Below are 16,894 nucleotides of genomic sequence, written 5' to 3'. Positions count from 1 at the left end.
GGGGGGTGTGAGCGGTGGGGGGAGCGGGAGGGAGCGGTGGGGTGGGGGGGAGCGGGAGGGAGCATTGGGGCGGGGGGGTGTAAGCGGTGGGGGAGCGGGAGGGAGCACTGGGGCGGGGGGGAGGCGGTGGGGGGAGCGGGAAGAAGCACTGGGGCGGGGGGTGTGAGCGGTGGGGCGGGGGGGGGAGCGGGAGGGAGCACTGCGGGGGGGGTTGCGGAGGCAGGTCCGGGTGTAAAAGCGGAGTTAGTGCTGCCCGCCCCCAAAAGAAGTTGCGGGTAAAAGCGCTCAGATTTGCGAGCCGAGCCCTGCCCAGCCCGCCCGCGGGAGGGCAGGGCGGTGCGCTGGGCTGGGCTGGGCAAGGAGGCTGCGAGGCCGGTGATTTGCTGCTTTGCGGCGGCTTTGAAGGATTTGGAGCGCTGCGCCCGGGAGGTGCGGGGCTCCATGGAGCCTGTTGATCACACGCAGCCAGGGCTGCGGGGGAGCTGAGAGCGGCCGGCGCCCCACACCGCCTCGGAGGAAGCACGCGCTCAGCACCCTTGGGCTCCGGCGGCTCTGCTCCGGACCACGACCTGCTCCAGCAGCCATCGTCTCTGCCCCTGCCCGATGCTAGCTCCTGCTGAGCCCGCTCAACTTTTGCAGCTGGCGGTTGGCAGCCCTTGATCCCCGAGATGACCCCGAGAGCCTGGCTGCTGTGTCTGTCCTGGACCCTGGCTGCATCGCTGCAACTTCAGCAGGGCATGTAAGTGAAGTGAGGTACCGCTGCTCCTAGGAAATGCTTGTCCGTGGCGCGTCTGACCAGCCTGCTACATCTAGGGCTCGCTTAGCCCTACTGAGGCGAGAGCTGTATCTAGCAAGTAGCCTTCTCTACATCCTGTGCTGGCAGAGGGATGCAGCAGATGCCCAGGGGTGCTGGAAATTGCTCTGAAAGAACTGCAGGCTCAGAATGATTAAATGATCATAGAGGCTATAGTTGGGGTTACAATGATAAAAACTAACCAACCTTTAGGGAAAAAAATGGGATTTTTAAAAGACACTGCATTGCATCCTGTTTGTTTAGACTGTGAACTCAAGGACTGTGTCAAGGACTGTGTCTTATGCCTGTAAAACGCATATGATGCTGTTGTGTGTTATAGACCTAATTCAGTGCTATCTATATAGTACATACACATCAGTGCTCATCCTGTGACAAAAAGTTTAATTGGGTTTTTCTTTTGTTTACTTGACAGCTTCCTTTGCAAGCAGCTGAACAATTCCAGTTTTAGGGACTTTTTTGTAAAGCATGGTTATTAGTGAAATATGTAATCTCAGAAGAAAAGTGTTTTTTTTTTCTTTTCTTTTTCTAAGCCTGCCTTCTTCCCTCACTTTGGGTCTGAAGGCAGAGATGATCATTAGTGACTGAATGAAGATCTTTGCGTTTATTTTCTGCAGAGCTGGAGACCCATTCATGTTGGTGTAACAATAAAAGGACAGAGTTAAGCCTGAAACAGCTACAATATTCTACAGGCTTTATGGGCTAAGGGGCATTTTCAGCTTTAACTAGTGCTTAAAGCTTCAGTAGAGAACACTGGATAGTAAAATGTAAATCCAGTTAGGAAGACTAAAGGACTGAACCAGAGAGAGGTGAGAGATTGAGCACTGGAAAAAACAGCTGCCTAGAGATATACACACACTGCTAATTTGCAGACACAAAGGCATCAGTGCCCACCCATTAATATTGAGTCAGTGGGTATCCATTCTTGCATACTGAAGCTCATGTGAGATGTATACGATAACATATTAAATGTCTGCACGCCACCGACATTGTATGTTGTTAGTTTTCATAAATATTGAAAAATGCGACCAGAAAAACTAGTATTTAATCATTTAAAAAGTAGAACAACCCTCAAGGTTTGTGAATCTGTGTTCACAGTTCTGTGCCTTGTGTTTTGTAAGCACAAATTGTGGTTTTAGTCTCCATGACTTTACAGAGGTGGGGGAAAGTGATGCTTTTTACACCTGTAAACAATCTGACAGCATGACCATCATGACATTAACAGTGCTTTTTTATTTAAAAGGAAACAGCTCTGTTTACCACTTTATATTTCCATAGTCCATCTCCTGCAAGATTCATTTTGCCATCTAGTTACTGTAGATATCACTGAATCTCTGGCTAGGCTACCAGTTCCTGTTACTGCACAATGTATTCCCTGTGGAATAGTCTGCAAATACAGATTCAGAAAACTACTTTCAGTTAGAATAATGACATCTCTTAATTTTATGTTGAGCCCTTAGGGGTCACTGTCTGAGGAAAGCATTTTCTTCCTTTTGTTGAAGACTCTTGGTGGGTCTTTGAGTTAGTTTTCTGCAGTGAGTTGTTTTGTTTTTTTTTAAATTCTAATGTAAGGACTACCATTGATTTATATTTCCAGATTTGTTCACATTTCGCTTAAGCAGCTGTGCTAACCAAGGTTGTGCAGTTTTGAGGGTAATATTAGTTTAAAAGAGACACTTCAGAGAATGTCATTTTAAGTCTGAAACTCTGAATTTGGTAGGTCATCCCCAAATAACTTTGTTTGCTTATTCTATTTACCTTTTTAAGAGAGAGTCTCTGTGAAAAGGAATATCATGAATAGCAGCATACTGGTATCTACATTGATTATCCAAGCCATCATACATATTCAATTTTTATCTGAATAAGGACAGTCTGGAATGGTAAACAGCAGTGGCAAAGCCTTAGGTGCTTTTCCTGGGTGGTTGTCTTTTCGATGGAGAATAGGCTGCTACCGTAACTCTTAATGTTATTTTAAACCCGAGTGAGTAAAAAGGAAAATCTTCCCTTCCTTTGCAATCACCGTATACAGCTTCCTTGGTTTCATTTTAGGCATTCCACCAAGTGAGCATTTTTCAAAAAAAGGTTACTTTGTAGAGGTGAGGTTATGCTGATTGCTAGCATGGGGTGTTGCTACAAGTTTTCACTGGGAAGCTGCGGAATGGAGCCAAGGGTGGATCTCCTTTCCCATAGCATTTTATACAGTTAAATTGATTTGTAATGTGCCTTTTACAAAGGATGCTCATTGTCAGTGGGATAAGGATCACAAAATGGACCACTGAGAATACATCATGCTGGCTGCTTCCTTTTAAGTTCTTAATTTAAGATCTTGTCTGGATGAGAATATACAGTACGCTTCTCATACTTGTTTTTAGTCTGCTAGTAACTCTAGAACTCACTCCTAGCTAGAATGTAACGATTCTGTGTAGGTATTTGTTATACTCGTGGTCTGATTCCAATCACCCCGGGGTGGGGGGCGAGATTTTAATGCATAGCAGATTACAGGGCGGCTATTTCCGACAACCATGTTTTTAGACAATTAGCCCTGATGATCTTGTATTCAAACTTTGAGTGAATAATTCTGGAATCACCAGAGTACAAGTACACAGCTCTTTTCTAAACCCTTGTTGCTTAATACTGTAAATGAGAAGTCACCAACATCTCTTGTTTTAAAAAACAAACAAACGTTTCTTTAGGAGCTATGGGTTTACTTTTGCTGCAGTGAGCTTTTCAGGCTAAGGTGTGGTATGTTTGAGGCTATGGGGTGGTGAGAAGCTATACCATAGATAAGGCAGCAACAGGGATTCTGTTTCATGTAAAATAGCATAGAGTAAAGGGGCTCTGCATGAATAAGAACTGAGGGGAGAGGGTTCAATTTGATTGAACAAATATACTGTTGAGGATGTACTTTTGGGAAGCTAGTTAATTATGTAAGACAGAGCAGAAAGCAGGAAATATAAGCTGTCACAGAGGCTGAATTGAGTGTCTTTCATGTTACCTTCAAGCAATAAGTATCGTTAGAGTTCACCATAAGTACTGAGATAGTCTCTTCTTTTTCCCCAGTAATACATATTTAGCTATCTAATAGGTTTCCACAAAGAAATTATTGTTCATAAACAAGTGGAAGGAAGAATCTTGTTCTTTTCAAACAGAGGGCATAGTTCTTCACTGTGTCTTTCTTTCCAGGCTTGGAATGCTGTCTTAGAAGATCTGTTACAGGATCTAGATACAGCCTTAAACTAAAATGTTGATTTCCATGTGTCAAGATTCCTCCCCCACTCTGAACTCTAGGGTACAGATGTGGGGACCTGCATGAAAAACCTCCTAAGCTTATCTTTACCAGCTTAGGTCAAAACTTCCCCAAGGTACAAAATATTCCACCCTTTGTCCTTGGATTGGCCGCTACCACCACCAAACTAATACTGGTTACTGGGGAAGAGCTGTTTGGACACGTCTTTCTCCCCAAAATACTTCCCAAAACCTTTCACCCCACTTCCTGGATAAGGTTTGGTAAAAAGCCTCACCAATTTGCCTAGGTGACTACAGACCCAGACCCTTGGATCTTAAGAACAATGAACAATCCTCCCAACACTTGCACCCCCCCTTTCCTGGGAAATGTTGGATAAAAAAGCCTCACCAATTTGCATAGGTGACCACAGACCCAAACCCTTGGATCTGAGAACAATGAAAAAGCATTCAGTTTTCTTACAAGAAGACTTTTAATAAAAATAGAAGTAAATAGAAATAAAGAAATCCCCCCTGTAAAATCAGGATGGTAGATACCTTACAGGGTAATTAGATTCAAAAACATAGAGAACCCCTCTAGGCAAAACCTTAAGTTACAAAAAAGATACACAGACAGAAATAGTTACTCTATTCAGCACAGTTCTTTTCTCAGCCATTTAAAGAAATCATAATCTAACATGTACCTAGCTAGATTACTTACTAAAAGTTCTAAGACTCCATTCCTGGTCTATCCCCGGCAGAATCAGAATATAGACAGACACACAGACCCTTTGTTTCTCTCCCTCCTCCCAGCTTTTGAAAGTATCTTGTCTCCTCATTGGTCATTTTGGTCAGGTGCCAGCGAGGTTACCTTTAGCTTCTTAACCCTTTACAGGTGAGAGGAGCTTTCCCCTGGCCAGGAGGGATTTCAAAGGGGTTTACCCTTCCCTTTATATTTATGACACCATGTATGCTGATATAGTTCAAAACTTGCATCTCTGCAGAGCCACACCTCATCCGTAAGTGGGCAGAGTTGGCATCCTCCCCTGCCTTACTCCCACCCCCATCCGCAAAGCTACAAATGGATCTGGAGCCAGATACTTGCTGGAATAATTTCAGTATCAGGCAAATTGGTTGAGAATCTATTAAAGAATAGAATTATCAGACCCATAGATGAACATGATTTGTTGGGGGAAGAGTCGATATGGCTTTTGTAAAGGGGAATCATGCCTCACGAATCTATTAGAATTCTTTGAGAGGGGTCAACAAACATGTGGACCAGGGTGATCCAGTGGATATAGTGTACTTGGACTTTCAGAAAGCCTTTGACAAGGTCCCTTTCCAAAAGCTCTTAACCAAAGTAAGCAGTCATGAGATGAGAGGGAAGGTCCTCTCATGGATCAGTCCTATCATTTAATCAGTTAGACAAAGGGTAGGAAGAAATAGTCAGTGTTTGGAACATAGAGAGGTAAATAACAGTGTCCCCCAGGGATCTGTACCGGCACTAGTGTTCTTCAATATATTCATAAATGATCTGGAAAAAGGGCTAAACAGTGAGGTGGCAAAATTTGCAGACAATACAAAATTACTCAAGATAAGTGCAAAGCAGACTGCAAAGAGCTACAAAGGGACCTCATAAAACTGAGTGACTGGGCAAGAAAATGGCAGATGAAATTCAGTATTGATAAATACAAAGTAATGCACATTGGCAAACATAATCCCAACTATACGTGCAAAATGACGGGATCTAAATTAGCAATTACCAGTCAAGAAAGAGTCATAGATACATAGATTCATAGATATTTAGGTCAGAAGGGACCATTATGATCTTCTAGTCTGACCTCCTGCACAACGCAGGCCACAGAATTTCACCCACCACTCCTGCAAAAAACCTCACACCTATATCTCTGCTATTGAAGTCCTTAAATCGTAGTTTAAAGACTTCAAAGAGCAGAGAATCCTCCAGCAAGTGACCCATGCCCCAGGGCAGATTGGAAGAAGCCCTGGAGGAAAATTCCTTCCTGACCCCAGATCAGCTAAACCCTGAGCATATGGGCAAGACTCATCAGCCAGTTACTACAGAAAATTCTTTCCTGAGTAACTCGGATCCCACCCCATCTAATATCCCATCACAGGCCATTGGGCCTATTTACCATGAATATTTAATTACCAAAACCATGTTATCTCATCATACCATCTCCTCCATAATCTTATCAATTTTAATCTTAAAGCCAGATAGATCTTTTGCCCCCACTGCTTCCCTTGGAAGGCTATTCCAAAACTTCACTCCTCTGATGGTTAGAAACCTTCGTCTAATTTCTAGTCTAAATTTCCTGGTGGCCAGTTTATATCCATTTTTTCTTGTGTCCACATTGGTACTGAGCTTAAATAATTCCTCTCCAGTATTTATCCCTCTGATATATTTATAGAGAGCAATCATATCTCCCCTCAACCTTCTTTTAGTAGTCAAGCCAAGCTCCTTGAGTCTCCTTTCATAAGACAAGTTTTCCAGTCCCTAGTAGCCCTTCTCTGTACCTGTTCCAGTTTGAATTCATCCTTCTTAAACATGGGAGACCAGAACCGCACACAGTATTCCAGGTGAGGTCTCACCAGTGCCTTGTATAACGGTACTAAAACCTCCTTATCCCTACTGGAAATACCTCTCCTGATGCATCCCAAGACCGCATTAGCTTTTTTCACGGCCATATCACATTGGCAGCTCATAGTCATCCTATGATCAACCAATACTCCAAGGTCCTTTTCCTCCTCCGTTACTTCTAATTGATGCGTCCCTAGCTTATAACTAAAATTCTTGTTATTAATCCCTAAATGCATAACCTTACACTTCTCATTATTAAATTTCATCCTATTACTATTACTCCAGTTTACAAGGTCATCCAGATCCTCCGGTAGGATATCCCTATCCTTCTCTAAATTGGCAATACCTCCTAGCTTTGTATCATCCGCAAACTTTATTAGCACACTCCCACTTTTTATGCCAAGGTCAGTAATAAAAAGATTAAATAAGATTGGTCCCAAAACCGATCCTTGAGGAACTCCACTGGTAACCTCCCTCCAGCCTGACAGTTCACCTTTCAGTAGGACCCGTTGTAGTCTCCCATTTAACCAATTCCTTATCCACCTTTCAATTTTCCTATTGATCCCCATTTTATCCAATTTAACTAATAATTCCCCATGTGGCACAGTATCAAATGCCTTACTAAAATCTAGGTAAATTAGATCCACTGCGTTTCCTTTGTCTAAAAAATCTGTTACTTTCTCAAAGAAGGAGATCAGGTTGGTTTGGCACAATCTACCTTTCGTAAAACCATGTTGTATTTTGTCCCATTTACCATTGACTTCAGTGTCCTTAACTACCTTCTCCTGCAAAATTTTTTCCAAGACCTTGCATACTACAGATGTCAAACTAAGAGGCCTATAATTACCCGGATCACTTTTTTTCCCTTTCTTAAAAATAGGAACTATGTTAGCAGTTCTCCAATCATACGGTACAACCCCTGAGTTTACAGATTCATTAAAAATTCTTGCTAATGGGCTTGCAATTTCATGTGCTAATTCCTTTAATATTCTTGGATGAAGATTATCTGGGCCCCCCGATTTAGTCCCATTAAGCTGTTTGAGTTTCGCTTCTACCTCAAATATGGTAATGTCTACCTCCATATCCTCATTCCCATTTGTCATGCTACCGTTATCCCTAAGATCCTCTTTAGCCTTATTAAAGACTGAGGCAAAGTATTTGTTTAAATATTGGGCCATGCCTAGATTATCCTTGACCTCCACTCCATCCTCAGTGTTTAGCGGTCCCACTTCTTTCTTTCTTTGTTTTCTTCTTATTTATATGACTATAGAACCTTTTACTATTGGTTTTAATTCCCTTTGCAAGGTCCAACTCTACTTGACTTTTAGCCTGTCTCACTTTATCCCTACATGTTCTGACCTCAATAAGGTAGCTTTCCTTGCTGATCCCTCCCTTCTTCCACTCCCTGAATGCTTTCTGCTTTTTCTTAATCACCTCTCTGAGATGCTTGCTCATCCAGTTTGGTCTACAACTCCTGCCTATGAATTTTCTCCCCTTTCTTGGTATGCAGGCTTCCGATAGTTTCTGCAGCTTTGATGTGAGGTAATCCGAGGCCTCCTCTGCCTTTAGATCCAAAGTTCTTCAGTCCAATCCACTTCCCTAACTAATTTCCTTAATTTTGGAAAGTCAGCCCTTTTGCAATCAAAAACCCTAGTTGCAGATTTATTTTTGTTAATCATTCCGTTCAGTTTGAACTGAATTAGCTCATGATCACTTGAGCCAAGATTATCCCCTACAACCATTTCTTCTATGAGGTCCTCACTGCTCACCAAAACCAAATCTAAAATGGCATCCCCTCTAGTCAGTTCAGCAACTACTTGATGAAGGAATCCATCAGCTCTCGCATCTAGGAAAATCTGAGCCCTATTATTATTACTAGCACTCGTCCTCCAGTCTGTATCTGGGAAGTTAAAGTCTCCCATGATCACAGTTTCCATTAGTATTTACTTTATTAAAAACATTAAAAAGGGCTCTATCCATATCCAAATTAGATCCCGGCGGTCTATAGCACACCCCAAGCACTATCCCAGGGGAGGCTCTAATAGTTTTATTCCCCAATTTAATTTTTGCCCAGACGGTCTCAGTCATATCTATTTCATCGCTTCTTATTTCTTTACATTCTATCTCATCATTGATATACAATGCTACTCCACCACCTTTACCTTTATTTCGGTCTTTCCTAAACAGCACATACCTTTCAATACCTGTAGTCCAGTCATGACGACTATTTCACCATGTTTCTGTTATCCCTATAATATCTGGTTTCACTTCCTGCAGCAGTAGCTCTGGTTCCTCCATTTTGTTACGTAGGCTCCTCACATTAGCGTACAAACATCTTAATTTTTGCTGTTTGGCCTCACTCATATTCTGTACCCCATTAGGCACGGTCATTTTACTGCCAGTATAACCTATTAGACTGGTATCTACACTGCCCTTCCTCCTACCCATGGCTGTATCCTCTCTTACTTCATTTTCTTTCCTCTCAATGCTAAAATCCGGCGTGGAGATTACCTGGACATCTCCCAACCATCTCCCCCAAATTCCTAGTTTAAAGCTCTCTTAATCAGTTGTGCCAGCCTCCATCCTAGAAATCTATTTCCTTCCCTACTCAGATGAAGTCCATCCTGAGAGAACTGTCCTCTGTCCATGATCGCCTCCCAGTGGCCATACATCCCAAAGCCCTCCTTATAGCACCACTGCCTAAGCCATCTGTTGATAGTCATAATCTTGTCACACCTTTGTTGCCCTTCTCTAGTAACAGGCAGAATCCCACTAAAATAGTCCTCTGAAAACTCTGAAAACATCAGCTCCTTGTCCAGCAGCAATCAAAAAAGCTAACAATGTTAGGAATAATTAGGAAAGGGATAGGTAATAAGACAGAATATATCATGCCATTATATAAATCCATGGTACGCCCACACCTTGAATACAGCGTGCACTTCTGGTCACCCCATCTCAAAAAAGATATATTAGAATTGCGAAAGGTACAGAGAAGGGCAACAAAAATGATTAAGGGTATGGAACAGCTTCCATATGAGGATAGATTAAAAAGACTTGGGTTTTTCAGCTTGGAAAAGAGATGACTAAGAGGGGTATGATAAAGGGCTATAAAATCGTGATTGGAGTGGCGAAAGTGAATAAGAAAGTGTTATTTACTCCTTCACATAACACAAGAACCAGGGGTCACCCAATGAAATTAAGAGGCAGCAGGTTTAAAACAAAGATAGGGAAGTACATTACTTCTTCAAACAATGCACAGTCAACCTGTGGAACTCGTTGCCAGGGGATGTTGTGAAGGCCAAAACTGTGACTTAAAAAAAAATTAGATAAATTCATGGAGGATAGGTCTGTCAATGGCTATTATTAAGGTTAAGATTTTGTCATGGCTATTTTTCGTAAAAGTCATGGACAGGTCGTGGACAATAAACAAAAAGCCCATGACCTGTCCCTGACTTTTACTAAAACTAATGGAAGGGATAGGGAGGGAGGCTGACTGCTGTGGGGACTGAAGCCTGAGACTTGTGGGGTGTGTGGTGGGGACTGACAGCCTGCGGGAGGGTGGGAGGACTATTTTCATTTGTCATCTTGAGGGGAAGTGGTGAACTTTTACACTGAATAGAAAATAGGCCAGTTGTTATCTTGCAGTCTGGTACTCTTGGTGAGCACCAGAGAAAGCACTTGCAGGTCACTCTAATTACATAGACTGTGAAACAGCTCACATTTTACAATATCTTATATTTAGAGTCTGCTTCAGCGTAGTATCTATTAACTTGGAATTTCGGGTCTTTCAATAGGTGAAGGTGTTTTTCTTCTGCTGTTTGCTTTGGCAAGAAGTCTAAAGATAGTGAGTGTTGTCATATTGTATTTTTCCTTAATTGATTTGTTGCACATTTTGCTACTCTTTTTTGATAAAAATGGGCTCAAGACTTTTGTATTATGTTGTGAAAAGCCGAAAAGACATGACTGTAAAACCTGATAGTCCAAAGTATCTTTTTTTTTTGAGGATGAACCTAACTTCCCTGTTGTAGAGTAATTCCTACTTTTTATAAATACCTATGGTATACTGTCATATAAATCACATAACATACATGATATGAAGGGTTTGGAAATTTGCCAGACTTAATCATGCTTGTCTAAAAACAGCTTTAAAGATTTAAAGCTGAATTTTGAAAGGAGTCAGAGTTAGAACCCAAGCTCCCATTGAATTTCAGCGGGATTTGCACTCCTAACTCCCATAAGATTCTTTGACAATATCAGCCTAAATATGCGTACAGCAATAGAAACCATAGGCTTTGCTGTGAATTTCATTGTGCAACACTTTCCATTGTTCAGAATAATTGTCATGTATATGCACTTCCTGATTTTTAATAAAAATTCCTCTAATTCACTGTGTGTGCGTGTGTATTGTTTACGTCCAACTCCATTTATTTATCATAGTGCTGTGCATGCAAATTTATGACTGATAAGGCAAAGCATTTGTACTAAAAGCAGCAGGGGGGGATAGAGGAAGAGTTAGCATTTGGACACTGTTTCAGCAGGGCCTTTTTAGTTACTGGAAGCTTGGTCAAACTCCTGTACCTGGGAGTTATCTGAACATTCAGAAAGCTGGTATGTTTCACCAGTGAAAGACTTGATTCGTTTAGGCATGGATAACGAAAACTTTGAACTTGCCATGGTTTTAGTCCTCACTAAGATCTTTGCTTTTGAGATAGTAGAGAGGGGAGAGTGGGGAACTGATTTAGAAATAACAAAAGGAAAGACATTTCAAAATTTGCACGTTGGCAGTGTGCTGTTTTGTGTTAAAGGTCAGATTCTGCTCTCACTTATATCTTTCTAAAATTGGAGTCCATAGGCACTCTGGAATTATCCTGGTGTAGCTGAGAATTTGACCCTGAATTTTTAAACTATTGAGGTGCTTTGCTTTGGTTACATATGTGTGCACCAGGAACTAGAGATGTGGACCATTACAAATTGAAAGAAATATAACCATATTTTCCAGTATGTTTAGATATATCTTTGATCCCATAAGTATGGGAAAACATGAATGAATTTTAAATCAATGGGCCAAATTTACTCTCCATTATACTGTGGTAATTCCGTAATAATCTGGATTTACAAGGGTGTAAATCACAGTAGAAATTAGCCTCAAGTTTTTGTTAGGCCAAAGAATTCCTTGACAGGCCCATACTGCACATAGAATCATAGAACTGGAAGGGACCTTGAGAGGTCATCTAGTCCAGTTCCCTGCACTCAAGGCAGGACTAAGTATTATCTAGAGTCTAGATAATCCTAGTCTAGTCTAGATTCTAGACCATCCCTGACAGGTGTTTGTTCAACCTGCTCTTAAAAAGCCCCAGTGATGGAGATTCCACAACCTCCCTGGGCAATTTATTCCAGTCCTTAACCACTCTGATAGTTAGGAAGTTTTTTCTAATGTCCAACCTAAACTGCTCTTGCTGCAATTTTAAGCTCATTGCTTCTTGTCCTATCCTCAGAGGTTAAGAACAATAATTTTTCTCCCTCCTCCTTGTAGCAACCTTTTATGTACTTGAAAACTGCCATCCTGTCCCCTCTCAGTCTTCTCTTCTCCAGATTAAATAAACCCAATTTTTTCCAATCTTCCCTCATAGGTCATCTGTTGTAGACCTTTAATCATTCTTGTTGCTCTTCTCTGGACCCTCTCCAATTTATCCACGTCTCCTGAAATGTGGCACCCAGAACTGGACACAATACTCCAGTTGAGGCCTAATCAGTAGAGTAAAGCAAAAGAATTGCTTCTCGTGTCTTGCTTACAATACTCCTGCTAATACATCCCAGAATGATGTTTGCTTTTTTTTTTTTTTTTTTTTTTTTTGCAACAGCGTTACACTGTTGACTCATGTTTAGCTTCTGGGCCACTATGAACCCCAGATCCCTTTCTGCAGTACTCCTTCCTAGGCAGTCATTTTCCATTTTGTATGTGTGCAACTGATTGTTCCTTCCTACGTGGAGTACCTTGCATTTGTCCTTATTGAATTTCATCCTATTTACTTCAGACCATTTCTCCAGTTTGTCCAGATCATTTTGAATTTTAATCCTACCCTCCAAAGCACTTGCAACCCCTCCCAGGTTGGTATCCACCACAAACTTTATAAGTGTACTCTCCATGCCATTATCTAAATCATTGATGAAGATATTGAACAGAACCAAACCAAGAACCGATCCCTGTGAGACTCCACTCGTTATGCCCTTCCAGCATGACTGTGAACCACTGATAACTACTCTCTGGGAATGGTTTTCTAACCACTTATGCACCCACCTGATAGTAGCTCCATCTAGGTTGTATTTTCCTAGTTTGTTTATGAGAAGGTCATGTGAGACAGTATTAAAAGCAAAGGAGTACTTGTGGCACCTTAGAGACGAACAAATTTATTTGAGCATAAGCTTTCGTGAGCTACAGCTCACTTCATCGGATGAATTCAGTGGAAAATACAGTGGGGAGATTTATATACGTAGAGAACATGTTACCATACACACTGTAACGAGAGTGATCACTTAAGGTGAGATATTAACAGCAGGAGAGCGGGGGAGGGAAAAACCTTTTGTAGTGGTAATCAAGATGGGCCATTTCCAGCAGTTGACAAGAGCGTCTGAGGAACAGTGGGGAGGGGAGGGAAATAAACATGGGGAAACAGTTTTACTAAGTGTAATGACCCATCCACTCTCAGTCTTTATTCAAGCCTAAGTTAACTGTATCCAGTTCGCAAATTAATTCCAATTCAGCAGTCTCCCCTTGGAGTCTGTTTCTGAAGTTTTTTTTTGTTGAAGTATTGCCACTTTTAGGTCTGTAATCGAGTGACCAGAGAGATTGAAGTGTTCTCCAACTGGTTTTTGAATGTTATAATTCTTGACGTCTGATTTGTGTCCATTTATTCTTTTACATAGAAACTGTCCAATTTGACCAATGTACATGGCAGAGGGGCATTGCTGGCACATGATGGCATATGTCACATTGGTAGATGTGCAGGTGAACGAGCCTCTGATAGTGTGGCTGATGTGATTAGGTCCTATGATGGTGTCCCCTGAATAAATATGTGGACACAGTTGGCAACGGGCTTTGTTGCAAGGATAGGTTCCTGGGTTAGTGGTTCTGTTGTGTGGTGTGTGGTTGCTGGTGAGTATTTGCTTCAGGTTGGGGGGCTGTCTGTAAGCAAGGACTGGCCTGTCTCCCAAGATCTGTGAGAGTGATGGGTCGTCCTTCAGGATAGGTTGTAGATCCTTGATGATGCGTTGGAGAGGTTTTAGTTGGGGGCTGAAGGTGATGACTAGTGGCATTCTGTTATTTTCTTTGTTGGGCCTGTCCTGTAGTAGGTGACTTCTGGGTACTCTTCTGGCTCTATCAATCTGTTTCTTCACTTCAGCAAGTGGGTACTGTAGTTGTAAGAATGCTTGATAGAGATCTTGTAGGTGTTGGTCTCTGTCTGAGGGGTTGGAGCAAATGCGGTTGTATCGTAGAGCTTGGCTGTAGACAATGGATCGTGTGGTGTGGTCTGGATGAAAGCTGGAGGCATGTAGGTAGGAATAGCGGTCAGTAGTATTTCCGGTATAGGGTGGTGTTTATGTGACCATCTCTTATTAGCACCATAGTGTCCAGAAAGTGGATCTCTTATGTGGACTGGTCCAGGCTGAGGTTGATGGTGGGATGGAAATTGTTGAAATCATGGTGGAATTCCTCAAGGGCTTCTTTTCCATGGGTCCAGATGATGAAGATGTCATCAATGTAGCACAAGTAGAGTAGGGGCATTAGGGGACGAGAGCTGAGGAAGCATTGTTCTAAGTCAGCCATAAAAATGTTGGCATACTGTGGGGCCATGCAGGTACCCATAGCAGTGCCGCTGATTTGAAGGTATACATTGTCCCCAAATGTGAAATAGTTATGGGTGAGGACAAAGTAACTAACTAAAGGCACATATATGCACATATATATTGTGGCATAAAAGTTAATCCCATATTAAAAAACAGACATGCAAAGTCTGGATGAGCATTTGGTTAGGTACAGTTGCTATGCAAACTATCAGTTTTGAAGTCAATAATAGATGAGCGCATAGCCCCTTGCATGGCATCCAGCAACATGACATCTCAACCCTTTTGTTGTGTTAGTGTTTATACCAATAAATGCTCCTCTACTTATTGACAAACCATGTGTGCTTGCTTTGATAAATGCATATTATGTTGCAATTTTTTTTCACGTGCTCTCCTTTTTATAATTGCATTCTTCTTCAAGTGGCAGGCACTTTGGTCAGCTTATTTATCTCCAAAGAGCTATGTACACCAGTCTCCATGCGATAACAGGAAACCTGTGGCTCAGGAGCTATCACGATCAGTAGAAACCATATTTTCTCCACTGTCCTTGTAATGTGCCTGTTCCACACATGGATTCATATGCCCAACCAGCCTACCCCACCTAACACCAATCAAATGCACGTGTGATGCTCTGTACCTCGGGGGAACACCCTATACCCCAATGTTCATCCTTATAAAATTATTGTGTGGTATCGAATGCAAAGTTTGTCATGTTGGGTGTCTTCGGAAGGCTCATGATGCACTGAGCATGGTTGTTACAGTAATGTTACAGTAATTGTTACAGTAATGTTATAGGTTATAATTCCATGTATATAGATATGAGGCTGCAAATGTATCCTCATGTCTTAAAGCAAGCTCAGGCAAAAACTCTTTTAGAACAGAAAGGCAGTTCACACCTCATCAGGGCATGTATGGGACAAACCCAGCCCAGCCTCACAGGAGCAAAGGACTCTGGCCTAGGCAGCAACGAAAGAATCTGTTGGACTCGAGTGAGTCATCCCCCCTTCCTTTGGCCAGCTTGGAACTGTGATGAGGTATTGCTCACCTGAATCGGGGGTGGGGGGTGGCGGGGTGCAAAGCCAGGAGGGAAGAAAGGACATGATAAAAGGGGGAGACGTTTGCCATGCTCTCTCTCTCTCTCCCACCTACATCTATGGACACCACACCAGGCGACTGAAGCGCTGATCAAAGGGGAGAGCGTGGCTGAAGAGCAACCAGCCATTCTGTGGTGAGAAGCATCTAAGTTTGTAAGGGCATTGAAAGTGTTAAGATCAGCTTAGAATGTGTTTTGCTTTTATTTCATCTGACCAAATCTGACTTGTTATGCTTTGACTTATAATCACTTAAAATCTATCTTTATAGTTAATAAATCTGTTTGTTTGTTCTACCTGACGCAGTGTGTTTGGTCTGAAGCATGTCAAAAACTCCCCTTGGGATAACAAGCCTGGTACATATCGATTTCTTTGTTAAATTGACAAATTCATATAAGCTTGCAGCGTTCAGTGGGCATAACTGGACAGTGAAAGATGGAGGTTCCTAGGGTTGTGTCTGGGACTGGAGATATTGGTTAGTGTCATTCAGTTGCAATGGGGCAATGAATCAGCATCCTCATCGCGCCACCCGCCAGTACTGACAGCAGTCAGGGAAGCTAATGATCCAACCAGTGAGCTGGATTCCACGAGCACCAGCTCAATGAATTCTGGCGCTGTTGTCACCGACAACTCCAACGTGCAGCCCGGTGACTTTTATGTCATTGGTCCAGCTCTATAGTGCTATAACTCGGCGTGGAGGGTTTGTCGGCTACCAAGTGTGATTTACTCGGCGTTCTTGCTCATCGACATACTATCGACATCATTTGCTTGCAAGAGACATATGTGGCAACTGCCGAAGCTGGGCATTACAGTATGGACGATTTCGACCTGCTGTGCCATGTGGCACACCCGAACCATAGCCGAGCCACATATGTTCGGTCCAGTATTGCAGATGCCATTCAGTTGATGTCTACTGAATTCTGTGACACCATCCAGGTTGGCGGTTTCTGGCTGGCAAATGTATACAAGCCTCCAAGCGTCAGCTGGAACCAACAGATTCTACCAAGTCTGCCACACCCAGCTGTCGATGTTGGAGACTTCAACAGCCATCACACAGACTGGGGGTATAAGGAGGTTGACACCGACGGTGAATAACTTGCAGACTGGGCATCTTGAAATGACCTTGCCCTTATCCATGATGCTAAGCAGCGAGGCACATTCCATTCTTCTAGATGGGATTTTGACTACTCTCCTGACTTGTGCAGGGTCAGTTCAGTTCATGGCCATCCTCAGCCAGCAACATGCCAAGTCTTGGATAACTTCCCATGCAGCCAACACAGACCGTCGCTGATCCATATCGGGCTACAGTTCCCAGTTGTCAAGAGTTCC

The 16,894-nt window shown here is 42.5% G+C and overlaps 1 protein-coding gene across 7 annotated transcripts in view; it reads left to right on the top strand.

Annotated features, from left to right (window-relative positions):
• The first annotated feature begins 268 nt into the window (after positions 1–268).
• The window catches only part of LOC140917185 (uncharacterized), a 305,274-nt gene continuing 288,648 nt past the window's right edge, over positions 269–16,894 (top strand). For all 7 annotated transcript variants that reach the window (XM_073359429.2, XM_073359432.2, XM_073359433.2 and 4 more), the window contains exon 1: positions 269–739. In XM_073359429.2, the coding sequence (XP_073215530.1) occupies positions 669–739 (71 nt within the window). In that variant the 5' untranslated portion in view covers positions 269–668. The remainder of the gene's footprint in view (positions 740–16,894) is intronic.

This window comes from Lepidochelys kempii, chromosome 9, assembly GCF_965140285.1.
Source record: "Lepidochelys kempii isolate rLepKem1 chromosome 9, rLepKem1.hap1, whole genome shotgun sequence".
Classification (NCBI taxonomy): domain Eukaryota; kingdom Metazoa; phylum Chordata; order Testudines; family Cheloniidae; genus Lepidochelys; species Lepidochelys kempii.
This window is presented reverse-complemented; position numbering and strand designations above follow the sequence as displayed.